Source organism: Bactrocera dorsalis, chromosome 6 (genome assembly GCF_023373825.1).
Source record: "Bactrocera dorsalis isolate Fly_Bdor chromosome 6, ASM2337382v1, whole genome shotgun sequence".
In the NCBI taxonomy this organism is placed as follows: Eukaryota; Metazoa; Arthropoda; class Insecta; order Diptera; family Tephritidae; genus Bactrocera; species Bactrocera dorsalis.
In genome coordinates, this window is record NC_064308.1 from 4162800 (window position 1) to 4176163 (window position 13364).

Here is a 13364-nt window from a genome sequence, read left to right on the forward strand (position 1 = left end):
TAAGTATAATTAAGTTTGTATAAAATAAAAAAAATTTTGTTATTTACAGAAAAACAATTCTTGTAGTTATCACTACATATTATAAAACAACAAAAAATTCTTGTAGTTATCATAAAAAAAAAATAACATTTCATACGACAGTAAGAAAGAAAAAAATGAAAAATGATGAAAGTTGATAATAATCAAAATACACCTGCAGGAGCTACACGCCCAAAACAGGTTGCTAAATTTATTTCAGAAAGTGACAGTTTAACAAGATGCTGCACTAGATTTTCCTCTTCACTGATTCAAGAAAACTCTGAATCGTTATTAGAAATAAAAAGCCAAAATCTTGAAAATTTCTGGACTCGTCTCCAAGCGGCTCATGACGCCATAGTAGAATCTGATCAAACATGCCACAGAATTTGAAACAATCGGCTTACGCAATATATGAAAACTGCTTAGACCAATATGAAGAAACAAAAGCTATGATCTCCGATCAATTAAAGCTAATAAAAGCAATTGCACCTACTCCACATCCGAGAGTAGAGCTGCCACAAATGCAACAATATCAAGAGGCAAGTTCAGGCATCCAATTCGAGTTGCCCGCTTGTGACACAGAAACCTTTTACGGAGGTTATGAAGAATGGCCGTCCTTCCGGGACATGTTCACAGCCGTGTACATAAAACATCCTCAATTATCACAAGCGCAAAAATTGTATCACCTCAAATGCAAAACTAAAGGTCAGGCAGGCATAATAGTAAAACAGTTCGCTCTTAATGACGATAATTTCAATTTGGCTTGGGAAGCTCTACAAGCTAGATACGAAAATGAAAGAATACTGGTCGATAAACAAGTAACGGCACTACTAAACTTGCCTAAAATCAAGAAAGGAACAAGTGAAGAATTTGTAACACTACAATCCACTGTTTCTAATTGTTTGTCGATTCTGTCGACACAAAATATTCCCACAGACAGCTGGGACCCAATTCTGGTAAACATTTGCACCGCCGCAATACCAGAAAAGTCGTTACTTCTATGGAAGCAATCGCTTTCATCTCGAAAAAAGTGCCCAACGTGGCAACAAATGAAAGATTTTCTCACCACACAATATGAAATTGCGGAAAGGTTAGAAGAAAAAATACTCAAATCTAAGAACAAACACGACCAGAATGAAAGCTTAAATAGACCCCAAGTTAGTAACAAAATCAATTCAAACCAAAACTTTTACAAAACGCAATCGTTCACATCCGTACAGAAAAAACATACGTCATGCGAACTATGTAAAGGAGGGCATAAATTTATTTCTTGCCAGAGGTTTAAAAACTTAAATATTAACGAAAGGAACAACTTTGTCAGATCAAAAAGACTCTGTACAAACTGCTTGTCCCACTCACACAATCTTAAAAATTCTTCTCTTCTTCACTGGCGTAGACACCGCTTACGCGATTATAGCCGAGTCAACAACAGCGCGCCAATCGTTTCTTCTCTTCGCTACGTGGCGCCAATTGGATATTCCAAGCGAGGCCAGGTCCTTCTCCACTTGGTCCTTCCACCGGAGTGGAGGTCTTCCTCTTCCTCTGCTTCCCGCGGCGGGTACTGCGTCGAATACTTTCAGAGCTAGAGTGTTTTCATCCATCCGGACAACATGACCTAGCCAGCGTAGCCGCTGTCTTTTAATTCGCTGAACTATGTCGATGTCGTCGTATATCTCGTACAGCTCATCTTTCCATCGGATGCGGTATTCGCCGTGGCCAACGCGCAAAGGACCATAAATCTTCCGCAGAACTTTTCTCTCGAAAACTCGCAACGTCGACTCATCGGTTGTTGTCATCGTCCAAGCCTCTGCACCATATAGCAGGACGGGAATTATGAGCGACTTATAGAGTTTGACTTTTGTTCGTCGAGAGAGGACTTTACTTTTCAATTGCCTACTCAGTCCGAAGTAGCACCTGTTGGCAAGAGTAATCCTGCGTTGGATTTCTAGGCTGACATTGTTGGTGGTGTTAATACTGGTTCCTAAATAGACGAAATTATCTACAACTTCAAAGTTATGACTGTCAGCAGTGACGTGTGTGCCAAGTCGCGAGTGCGACGACTGTTTGTTTGATGACAGGAGATATTTCGTCTTGCCCTCGTTCACTGCCAGACCCATTTGCGTTGCTTCCTTGTTCAGTCTGGAGAAAGCAGAACTAACGGCGCGGGTGTTGAGACCGATGATATCAATATCATCGGCATACGCCAGCAGCTGTACACTCTTATAAAAGATTGTACCTGCTCGATTCAGTTCTGCAGCTCTAATAATTTTCTCCAGCAGCAGATTGAAGAAATCGCACGATAGGGAGTCGCCTTGTCTGAAACCTCGTTTGGTATCGAACGGCTCGGAGAGGTCCTTTCCGATCCTGACGGAGCTTTTCGTGTTGCTCAACGTCAGTTTACACAGCCGTATTAGTTTTGCGGGGATACCAAATTCAGACATCGCGGCATAAAGGCAGCTCCTTTTCGTGCTGTCGAAAGCAGCTTTGAAATCGACGAATAGGTGGTGAGTGTCGATTCTCCTTTCACGGGTCTTTTCCAAGATTTGGCGCATGGTGAATATCTGGTCGGTTGTTGATTTACCAGGTCTGAAGCCACACTGATAAGGTCCAATCAGCTTGTTGACAGTGGGCTTTAATCTTTCACACAATACGCTCGACAGAACCCTATATGCGATGTTGAGGAGGCTAATCCCACGGTAGTTGGCGCAGATTGTGGGGTCTCCTTTTTTATGGATTGGGCATAGCACACTTAAATTCCAATCGTTGGGCTCTCATCCGACCATATTTTGCAAAGGAGCTGATGCATGCTCCTTATCAGTTCTTCGCCGCCGTGTTTGAATAGCTCGGCCGGCAATCCGTCGGCCCCTGCCGCTTTGTTGTTCTTCAGGCGGGCAACTGCTATTCGAACTTCGTCATGGCCGGGCAATGGAACATCTGCTCCATCGTCATCGATTGGGGAATCGGGTTCGCCTTCTCCTGGTGCTATGTGTTCACTGCCATTCAGCAGGCTGGAGAAGTGTTCCCTCCATAATCTAAGTATGCTCTGGGCATCGGTGGCTAGATCACCTTTGGGGGTTCTACAGGAGTATGCTCCGGTCTTGAAACCTTCTGTAGGTCGCCGCATTTTTTCGTAGAATTTTCGAGCATTACCCCTGTCGGCCAGCTTATCAAGCTGTTCGTACTCACGCATTTCGGCCTCTTTCTTCTTCTGTCTGCAAATGCGTCTCGCTTCCCTCTTCAACTCTCGGTATCTATCCCATCCCGCACGTGTTGTGGTCGATCGTAACGTTGCGAGGTAGGCAGCCTGTTTTCTCTCCGCTGCGACACGGCACTCCTCGTCGTACCAGCTGTTCTTTTGCACTTTCCGAAAACCAATGGTTTCGGTTGCAGCTGTACGTTAGGAGTTTGAAATGCCGTCCCACAGTTCCCTTATACCGAGTTGTTGACGAGTGCTCTCAGAGAGCAGGAGTGCAAGCCGAATAGAAAATCGTTCGGCTGTCTGTTGTGATTGCAGCTTCTCGACGTCGAACCTTCCTTGTGTTTGTTGGCGTGCGTTTTTTGCTGCACAGAGGCGGGGGCAGATCTTAGCTGCAACAAGATAGTTGTCCGAGTCGATGTTAGGACCTCGGAGCGCACGCACATCTAAAACACTGGAGACGTGTCTTCCGTCTATCACAACATGATCGATCTGGTTGGTGGTTTTTCGATCCGGAGACAGCCAGGTAGCTTGATGTATCTTCTTATGCTGGAATCTAGTACTACAGATAACCATATTTCGGGCCCCGGCGAAGTCGATCAGCCTCAACCCATTTGGGGATGTTTCCTCGTGGAGGTTGAATTTACCGACCGTAGTGCCAAAGATACCTTCTTTGCCCACCAGACGTTCATTCTCCGGAGTGAATGATAGTACTCGGCGACGGAGTCTCTCTCCCACCACGAATCCAACACCAAACTTGCGCTCCTTTATATGGCCACTGTAGTAATTGTTACAAGGACCTACTCGTCTCTGTCCTTGTCCCGTCCATCGCATTTCTTGGACGGCGGTGATGTCAGCCTTTATCTTTACGAGGACATCTACCAGCTGGGCAGCGGCACCTTCCCAATTAAGGGACCGGACATTCCAGGTGCATGCCCTCAAATCATAGTCCTTATTTCGTTTGCCATGGTCGTCATCAAAAGGGGGGTCTCTCATCCGAGGCTGTGTTTGCTTTTTCCTTGGGGGTGTTTTTTTACGTGGCGGGTCCCAAACCCAGCGCACAACCCTAAGTAGGGGATATTTCGCCTTCTCACTTTAGCTCGCCTTCAAACGGATGTTCTTAGGTTACCCAGAGGATACTTGGTCAAAGACCGGAAGTCGTGAGCTGCTTGAGTCATATGTAAAAGAATCGTTTCTGGCCACTCCCAAGTGAATGGCGATCGGAGAACTTTCCTCACTTGCGTGAACTTCTACACATGACTCCATCCTCCTTAAAAATTGTAAAAGCAAATTTAACTGCTTATATTGTCATAAAAGACATCATACAATGCTTCATTACAGCAGATATCCGATCTCTCTCCAAAGAAGCACTTTTACAAAATTAACCACGGGTTCAATTGCAAAAGCAAATCACGAACGCCAAAATACTAAAAATTGCCAAGAGACACCATGTTGCTCAAAGGCACAAAAAGTTCAAACGCTGCACAACGAAACACAAAGTGGACTAGTTACCGAACTAGTTACAACCATACCAACTCAAGTTGAGTACAATACAAAAAATACCTTAATTCACAATTAAGGAAATTTCAAACTCTAGAAGATCAGTATTGTGAAGACTTCTCTAAAGCTACAACTACTCGATCAAATAATGGCCGGTACGTCGTACGACAACCACTAGAGCCACAATTTTCGAATACCCCACATAATGGTAGAAAAAACAAGGTCAGATTTCCTCTGACAACCTCATATAAAACCAAAAATATATGTTCGTAACTTTTCGACCCCGCAGGATGGCTTTCGCCAATAATGATACAAAAATCCTGCTTAAAAAAATCTCAAGCTATGTGGCGCGGTACTAAACGCCAAATTAGTGCATACATAAAAATTTAAATATAACACAGTTGTATCAAAAGTCGAAAAATCGACATTTTTTCGCAAATTTTCAAAATAAATAAAATCTTAAACAAAATTAAGGTTCAACTAGCACCATATGCCCAATGCGATAGTGTGACGCACCTAGACTTACAAAAAGCAAAGGTCGTTCTTATCATTCTTACATAAGCGCTCCTCATAAGAGTAGTGGATGGGAATTTGTTGTACAACATGAACATCCCACTTAAAAAATTAAAATTCTAAATGAAGCCGTTCGCAATTACCGGCCACTCTCTCGTGAGATCCCTCAGCTCGAACCTCAAACCTGAGGTTCACGCACTCTGGCCATATCTGAGTCAGACGTGGTGTCGCTACATTTCATAATAATAAAAAAAAAAACCTGCAAACGATTGCCAATAAACCGATCTAAGGAAAATTCCAATAAAAATTATAAATAATTCTTCCATAAAAGAATCAACCACAAACGGTTCTTATAGGAATATGTTTAGAACCACCGTTTTTAGCATTTACACGTACTCTGCGCCCTCGGATACTTTACCAGAAGTACTCCGAAATACATACAACCGCATATATGGTACATACGTGTAAAACTAGGCGAAATATTCGCCTAGAGGGCCCAGGATGTTTAAATCAGTTAAGCATCCACCCCTTCTATTCGCTAAAACTGGCCCATCCTAATGAAACAGCGCAATTCACCACAGGATGCCACTACATTATAACACACCACACTCGCACCAATCCAACCAACAAAAGCAATGGACAACGCGGAAGCTGACACATTCGATCTCTACCAACCGAGCATCAACACATTCGATTTACCACTGCGCCGCGTAAGCACTACCGCTTCGTCTACCACCCCCGTCCCGCGCGCTACAGTAAGCTTTTCGGCAACAGCAATCTGGCGCGCCATCGATATACGCATGTAAACATTTAATCTTAATAAAATAACATTTGTAAGAAATATTAAGATTTTCTTAATAAATCAAATTATATATTACCACTCAAGTGTACCCGGTACTTTTATTTCGTATGTGCGGGAGAACCATTTAGAAAGGGTAAAAATAGAGATGCATATCGCTCATTTGCTGCAAGACCGGCATAATTCAAAAAACGTGATTTTTGAGTTAATGCTGCAGAATTGTTCGTTATATCATACTTCATGTTGAGTGAAAAATTCATATGAATACCTCTTATATGCTCCGCTTGAGAAGAGGTGTAAGGTTGGAGTCACCGTGTAAGGTTGTAGTAAGTTGAAAACTTTAAACGCGTTTTCTGGCGAATCGATTTTTTTGACTTATGCCGGTCTTGCAGCAAATGAGCGATATGTACATGCATATGTATCTACTGGTTACGAATTTAAACATGCTGGGTTACTACGGCCACAACGTAGGGTCCTAACCACTAGACGATCACGGCCAGAATGAAAGCTTAAATAGACCCCAAGTTAGTAACAAAATCAATTCAAACCAAAACTTTTACAAAACGCAATCGTTTGGTTTAAGGAATGCCAGTCAAACGTTCCAAAGATTCATGGACCATATCTTCCGTGAATACGACTTCACCTGGCCATACCTCGATGATATTTTGATATTATCGAAGGATATGAATCAACATCGTCATCATCTACAGTTGGTATTTAAAAAACTACGCGAGTATGGCCTTATCATCAACCGTTCGAAATGCATACTAGGTCAGCCGCTTTAACTTGGGTTCAAAATAAACAGCAGTGGAATTTCACCCCCAGAAGAACGAGTACGGGCCATTCAAAATTTCAACTTACCTTCGAGAGCATGTGATTTGCGACGCTTTCTCGGTATGGTAAATTTTTTACGCAGATTCTTGCCTTGCGCCGCAGAAAGGCAAATGACATTATTCAACCTCATAAAACGAAACAAGAAAAACGACACATCGCCAGTTGATTGGACAGTTGAAGCAAAGGAGGCATTTCAACAATGCAAAAACGACTTATGCAAAGCAACTTTACTCGCTTACCCAAAACCCAGGGCGCAACTCAGTTTGACGGTGGATGCATCTGGGACTGCGGTAGGAGCTGTACTACAACAACACGACAACGACCAGTGGCAACCTCTAGGCTTTTATTCCGAACGCCTTACCGAAACACAAACAAGATACAGCACTTACGATAGTGAACTATTAGCGGCATATAAAGCAGTCAAATATTTTCAACATATGCTAGAAGGAAGAGAATTTTTCATCCTCACCGACCACAAGCCATTGCAGTATGTGTTCCAGCAAAAGCTTGAAAAGGCATATCCGCGTCAAATGCGTCATTCGGAATTTATCGCACAATTCACACCAGACATTCGGTACATCCCGGAAGAGAAAACGTAGTAGCTGATGCAATGTCACGTATTGACGCCATACATACTCCAAACATCATCGACTTCGCCAAACTTGCAGAGAGTCAAATGTCTGACTCAGAGCTCAAAAACTTACAAGATTCGAATACCAGCCTAGTAATCAAACCTTTCACGATTCTAGGCACCGCTGTAGACATCTTTTGTGACGTGAGCACCAGCCAGGTCCGACCGTACTTAACTCCTTCGTTTCGCAGAACAGCTTTCGACTCCATACATAACATGGCACACACCGGCGCCGCTAAAACAACTAAATTGATTGCAGAAAAATTTGTGTGGCCGAGTCTCCGAAAAGACTGCCGCTTATGGTCCACAGCGCCACAACAGAGCATCGTTGTCGACATTCACGTTACCAGAGCAACGATTTGACCACATAAATATGGATATCGTCAGGCCATTACCACCTTGCAAGGATTATCGATCGATGTTTGACAATAGTCGATCATTACTCCCGATGGTTAGAGGCACTCCCGCTCGAAGACATGACGACAGAGACCATTGCTTTCAATTTCTACACGCACTGGATCGCTAGATTTGGAGTACCGAGTAGAGTTACAACGGATCAAGGTAGACAATTTGAATCTACACTATTCCGAGAACTCTCCAGATTTTTAGGCATCAAGCACTTACGTACCATTGCATATCACCCCGCATCTAACGGCATTATCGAGCGATGGCACAGATCATTAAAAGCAGCGATAAAGTGCCACATGACAGACAAGTGGATCGAAGTTCTCCCACTCATCCTTCTAGGTTTTCGTTCCTCATGGAGAGATGATTTAAGAGCGACACCCGCAGAGATGGTTTATGGAAATACACTTCGATTACCTGGCCAGTTCTTTGCCGAAAAACATACGCACAATGCCAACGAAGGTGAATTCGTCGAAAATTTACGCATACGTATGCAGTCACTAAAGCCGTCATCAACTACAAACAACTCAGCGCACGTACCGTTCGTAGAAAAGAACTTACACTCAACACCATCAGTCTTCGTGCGCAACGACTCAATTCGTCCACCTCTTCAACCACCATACGAGGGACCATTTCCCGTAGTCGAACGCGGTGACAAGTTTTTCAAAGTCAAAATCCGAGGAAAGGACGTAAACATTTCCATCGACCGGTTAAAAGCAGCTTTCATCGCCGAGGATTACCCGTTGAATCAAACAATCCAAGACAAAGAGTACCAAACAAGATATGGTCGTCGAGTACGTTTTCGTTTTCCCGCATAGGGGGGAGCGATGTAACTCTGGAAATATTATAGACATGGCAACCCATGCAGAAGCTGTTAGCTTGACAACCCGCCATCTTTCTTTCTTCTTGGCGCATCATCACGACTGCAAGCACGTCTTATCATTTCACTCTCCATTTCATTTTCAATTGCATTATAAATTTTGCAATCAGTTTTTATATTATAATAAATCCAACATTATTGTGGACATCCCACAAATTATTGTAAAATGTTATTAAAATTAGTGTATATATATATAGATATATACAGCCGTGGTCACGCAAATAGGACACATTGCCATAAGAAGCAATAAGAGCTTATACAATTGACAAAGTTCCTTAAAAGGCTAAAAAGGGCTAAAAATATCATTATTTGTTTTTTAATTTATCCATTTAAGTAAAAAATAACAATTAGCAATTCACGAGTAATTAATATTAATTAAAAAGCTTGACCTCCCTCTAAAATGCCTATTGGAATGTCAATAGCACAATTTACCAAACCTGCAAAAATTATGTGAAATTAATGAAATTTAATCAACGATTTGGTTCCATAATATAATTACGTTTCTAATACTTGGTACTATACCCCCGATTTTGCATTACGGCATTACATCTGCGTACCATACTTTCTACAAGCTTCTCACACCTCTCCTTTGGGATGGAGTACCAAACTTCCTTAATACCTTCCCATAAATGTTCAAATTTTGAAATTTTTAGCCGCAATTTTAGTTTTAACATTGTTCCATATGCTTTCTGTGGGATTAAGGTCAGGGCTTTGCGCTGGCCAATCCAAAACATTTATATTTTCTTTCATAAGCCGTTGGGAAATTTTAAGACAGCATACAAGTTTAAGACTTAAAAGACCTTCTCAAACTCGTTGGTCGGCTCGACATGATGCATGCTACACATTAGAAAAAGAGTGGCTGGAATAACTATTGCACTAAACTTAATTGGCGAAAACAAAGATGAAAAACCTACTACGCGAGCTGAAGCTAAGGGATTGCAGCAAAAATTACAACATCTAGAAACAGAAATTCTAGTCATTGTTTGGAATGAAATTTTGGATCGCTTTAATGCTGCGAGTAAGAAGCTTCAGGATTCTCAAGCCGATTTATCATATGTGATAAGAATATATAGTTCTTTGGCATTATTTTTCCAAGCTATGAGAGATAAACAATTTTCTGATTATAAAAAAAAAGCCAAAGCGCTATCTGAAGTTCAAAATTATTACCACTATGACACCCGTCGTAAAAAAACCCGAAAACTTCAGGCTGACGAGTCACGGGAAAATGAAAGAACAGCTTTATCTGGAGAAGACAATTTTCGAACCAACGTTTACTATCTAATTTTAGATATTTTAAGTGTACAATTGACAGGGCGTAAAAATGCTTATCATAATCTTTACGAAAAATTTAATTTTTTTGACAATTTATATAAAATAGATACCAATGAATTAAAAATTCGCGCAGATGAATTAGTTACTAAGTATTCTGATGATTTGGAATATACCTTCGCGAATGAATGTATTCATTTGCACTGTCAACTCAAAGATTCTCTAATGAACACAAAAGATATTCGTTCCGCGCAAGGAATATAAATTTTTTTGCATTCTCAAAATATTCAAGATGTTTATCCAAACGTAAACATTGCTCTACGTATTTTTTTGTGTATTCCGGCTACGAACTGCTCAGAAGAAAAATCTTTTTCCACCTTGAAAAAAGTCAAAACGTATTTACGCGCAAATATGGGCCAAGAGAGACTCAATGCTTTAGCACTACTGTCAATTGAAGCCCAACTAGTTCAAGAAAAAAATATTTAAAAATTAAGTTATACATTATAGTTTAAGAAAACTGACTGTTATTTATGTTGTTAATACTTATTTGTATTGTTTAACAATTATACTTTTATGAAATAAATATTATATCTTAATAATACTCAAAGAAATAAAATTTCATCCTTTAAAAAGGGCGGCTAATCAGACAGGGCCTAGGGCGGCAAAATACTTAATCCGCCACTGTGTGTGTACATACATATGAGCAGCGAATGTCAAGAATCGATTCTTAATCGACTTCGACTACTGAAGATCGATTACAGAAAATCGATTATTTTACGAGAAAACTCGATTCTCTAGTAGAATGGGAATCGAGTTTACCATCCCCACTGGCAGCCATCGCGTGCACATATAATAAGCTCCGCACAACAACCACCACAAAAAAAAAGATTTTTTTCCATGTTATTTTTATTTGAAAGAGGCACCTCTTAATATTAATATTAAGAGCTCATCTTTTGAGTGACGTTGTTTTTCACATTTTCGAAATTTTGAGACTGTTTTTCAGTTGAAAAAAAAAGGTTGTCTCAGAATAACACACCCTAATAAACACATATGGTCATGATACATGTGCATATAAGTTTTGAATGATAAAATTTACGATTAATGTACATTTATCACTATTGTAATATACATATTTCATTTTTTTAATAATATAATGATAGTTTGTTATATACATACATATGTTATGAAGCATATGTATGATTTGATATATTCAAAAAATAATTATAAAATAGGCTTTATTTTCACATTAACTACGAATATTGCTTTGACAAAGTAATTTATGTAATTCAAATGTATTCAAATTGCACATGTATTCATTAATAAGCACAAAAAGAATTCACACGAATACACATGTTTGCATATAAGTACATATGTATTAGAGATGAGCGATATTGTGATTTTAGAATATCTGTGATTTCAGTGATTGCTATTTTTAAATCACTGTGATTTTATATTGCTATTGCGATCGCAACTAAGTCGACGTTCAAACGGAGACCTTTTGTTGTTGTTGTTGTAGCGGCAGATTCTGCCAATTTGACACTGTTTGGCCGAATAAAAGTCCGGGTCTGTTCCACTTACGTAGACCCGACTGTCGTGGGAACGACGGAAACATTTTGTCGTTATTGGCGGCAAATTCTCTTTTGCCTCCTGTAACTAGAGTCAAGTTTTTCCGCCTTTCTTTTCACTACATTTTCGCAAATGTTGGAGCGGTTCGGCTACCTGACACTTAGAGCGTATTGCATAGTTCATTTGTATGTTGGTATGATGGTTTCACAAATTTCTTAAAAGGAATTACCATTAGTGTGGTTGATAATTTGTTTGTTTAGAATACCCGCTTCTAATATTTTCAAGACCAAATAATTAACGCGAGTTTCCTAATCTTTAGGAAAATGTTAAAAACCCGTAATTTTTTTATTCCATCATTTTTTCTGAAATTAATTAGTTACAATTCTTGTTTTCATCACAAAAAGCTTTTAAATTTGGTTTTAACAATACGTAAAATTAAAAATTTTATTAAAACAAATTAAAATATTCCATTTTGATTATATTTCATCTACCACTTCAAACATCACACTTCACTTCTTTTCCTTGATACATTTCCTGCCATTATTAAAAATTATAAGAACGTTACACTCAAACCTTCAAACCGCTATGACGAAAAATAGCATATACGATACATACAATACCCTGAAGAAAGTTGTTACTTTTCTGCTATTTGCTATTGTGATCGTAATCCACAGGTTCGAACTGCGATCACAGTTTCGAACTGCGATCGTAATTCACAGGTTCGAACTGCTTTTACAGTTTCGAACTGCGATCGCAATTCACAGGTTCAAACTGCGATCACAGTTTCGAATTGCGATCGCAATTCACAGGTTCGAACTGCGATCACAGTTTCGAACTGCGATCGCAATCGCAGTTCATAGAAGCGAACTGCTATTTATAAAAAGTGCGATTTTTCAATCACAGTGAAAAAATCACCGGTAGTGAAATATCGCTCATCACTAATATGTATGTATGTAAAGATATAAAAATATAAGCAAAAGAGCGAACATACGTACGTCTGTTAGAGCAATATATAGTTTTGAGCATAATTTTTATTTCACGCAGCTCTGTTCAAGCGAAAATGTTAAAATTTCTCCTGCCGAGCTGGCAGTAGTGAAACCAGAGAACGGGTTGTCGCTTTTTCCTTCTCACGCAAATATCAGAAATTGTTCAATTTATGATTTTTAGCTTTTGCAACCGTCGCCAAAAGACGCTTGTTGGCAAAGGCATGCTCGGGGAGATGTAATGATATTTGTTTTTATATGAAATTTTATAATATTATCAAACTTTATAAATATTTAATAAATAACTCTTATTCGCACATTAACTACAAATATAGTTTTGAAAATAGCATAATTTAATTAGAATGTTATAAGTTTTGCATGCATTCAGAAAAACACGCAAAATGAAAATGATATCAATTAATATGATTGCATGTAAACGTATAAAATTATATCTGAAAGACTAGCATACGTCTGTAATAGGGTGGTTCGATTCCGGACTTTTTTCGATTCGATTAGTACTTCCTGATTCCAATGCAACTTTTTGTTTTGAGATCGGATTGCTTCTTCAACCCCAACTCCGGCCTTGAAATTTCGGAAATTCGCCTAAAATCGTGAAATTGTCTACCTAGCGCCTGAAATACGCATCTGATGGTAAAATGTATAAAACAAAAGTTATTTGTCACGTCATTTGCTACCGAATATGTGATCATGACCGTAGGACGAACCGTTCCCGAGATACGAGCGAAAACACGGCGCGCCACAGCGCAAGG

At 39.8% G+C, this 13364-nt stretch overlaps 2 protein-coding genes across 18 annotated transcripts in view; both read left to right on the forward strand.

Annotated features, from left to right (window-relative positions):
• LOC125779099 (glutamate receptor ionotropic, kainate 2) overlaps nucleotides 1–13364 on the forward strand; it is a 2985835-nt gene that overhangs the window by 2716229 nt on the left and 256242 nt on the right. The window lies entirely within an intron of this gene.
• Nucleotides 134–13364, forward strand: part of LOC125779129 (uncharacterized) — a 530169-nt gene continuing 516938 nt past the window's right edge. For 2 of the 3 annotated variants that reach the window (XM_049459744.1, XM_049459743.1), the window contains exon 1: nucleotides 134–2369. In XM_049459744.1, the coding sequence (XP_049315701.1) occupies nucleotides 393–1604 (1212 nt within the window). In that variant the 5' untranslated portion in view covers nucleotides 134–392 and the 3' untranslated portion in view covers nucleotides 1605–2369. Of the gene's footprint in view, nucleotides 2624–13364 lie in introns of all 3 variants that reach the window. The other variant, XM_049459745.1, reaches the window with a different exon arrangement.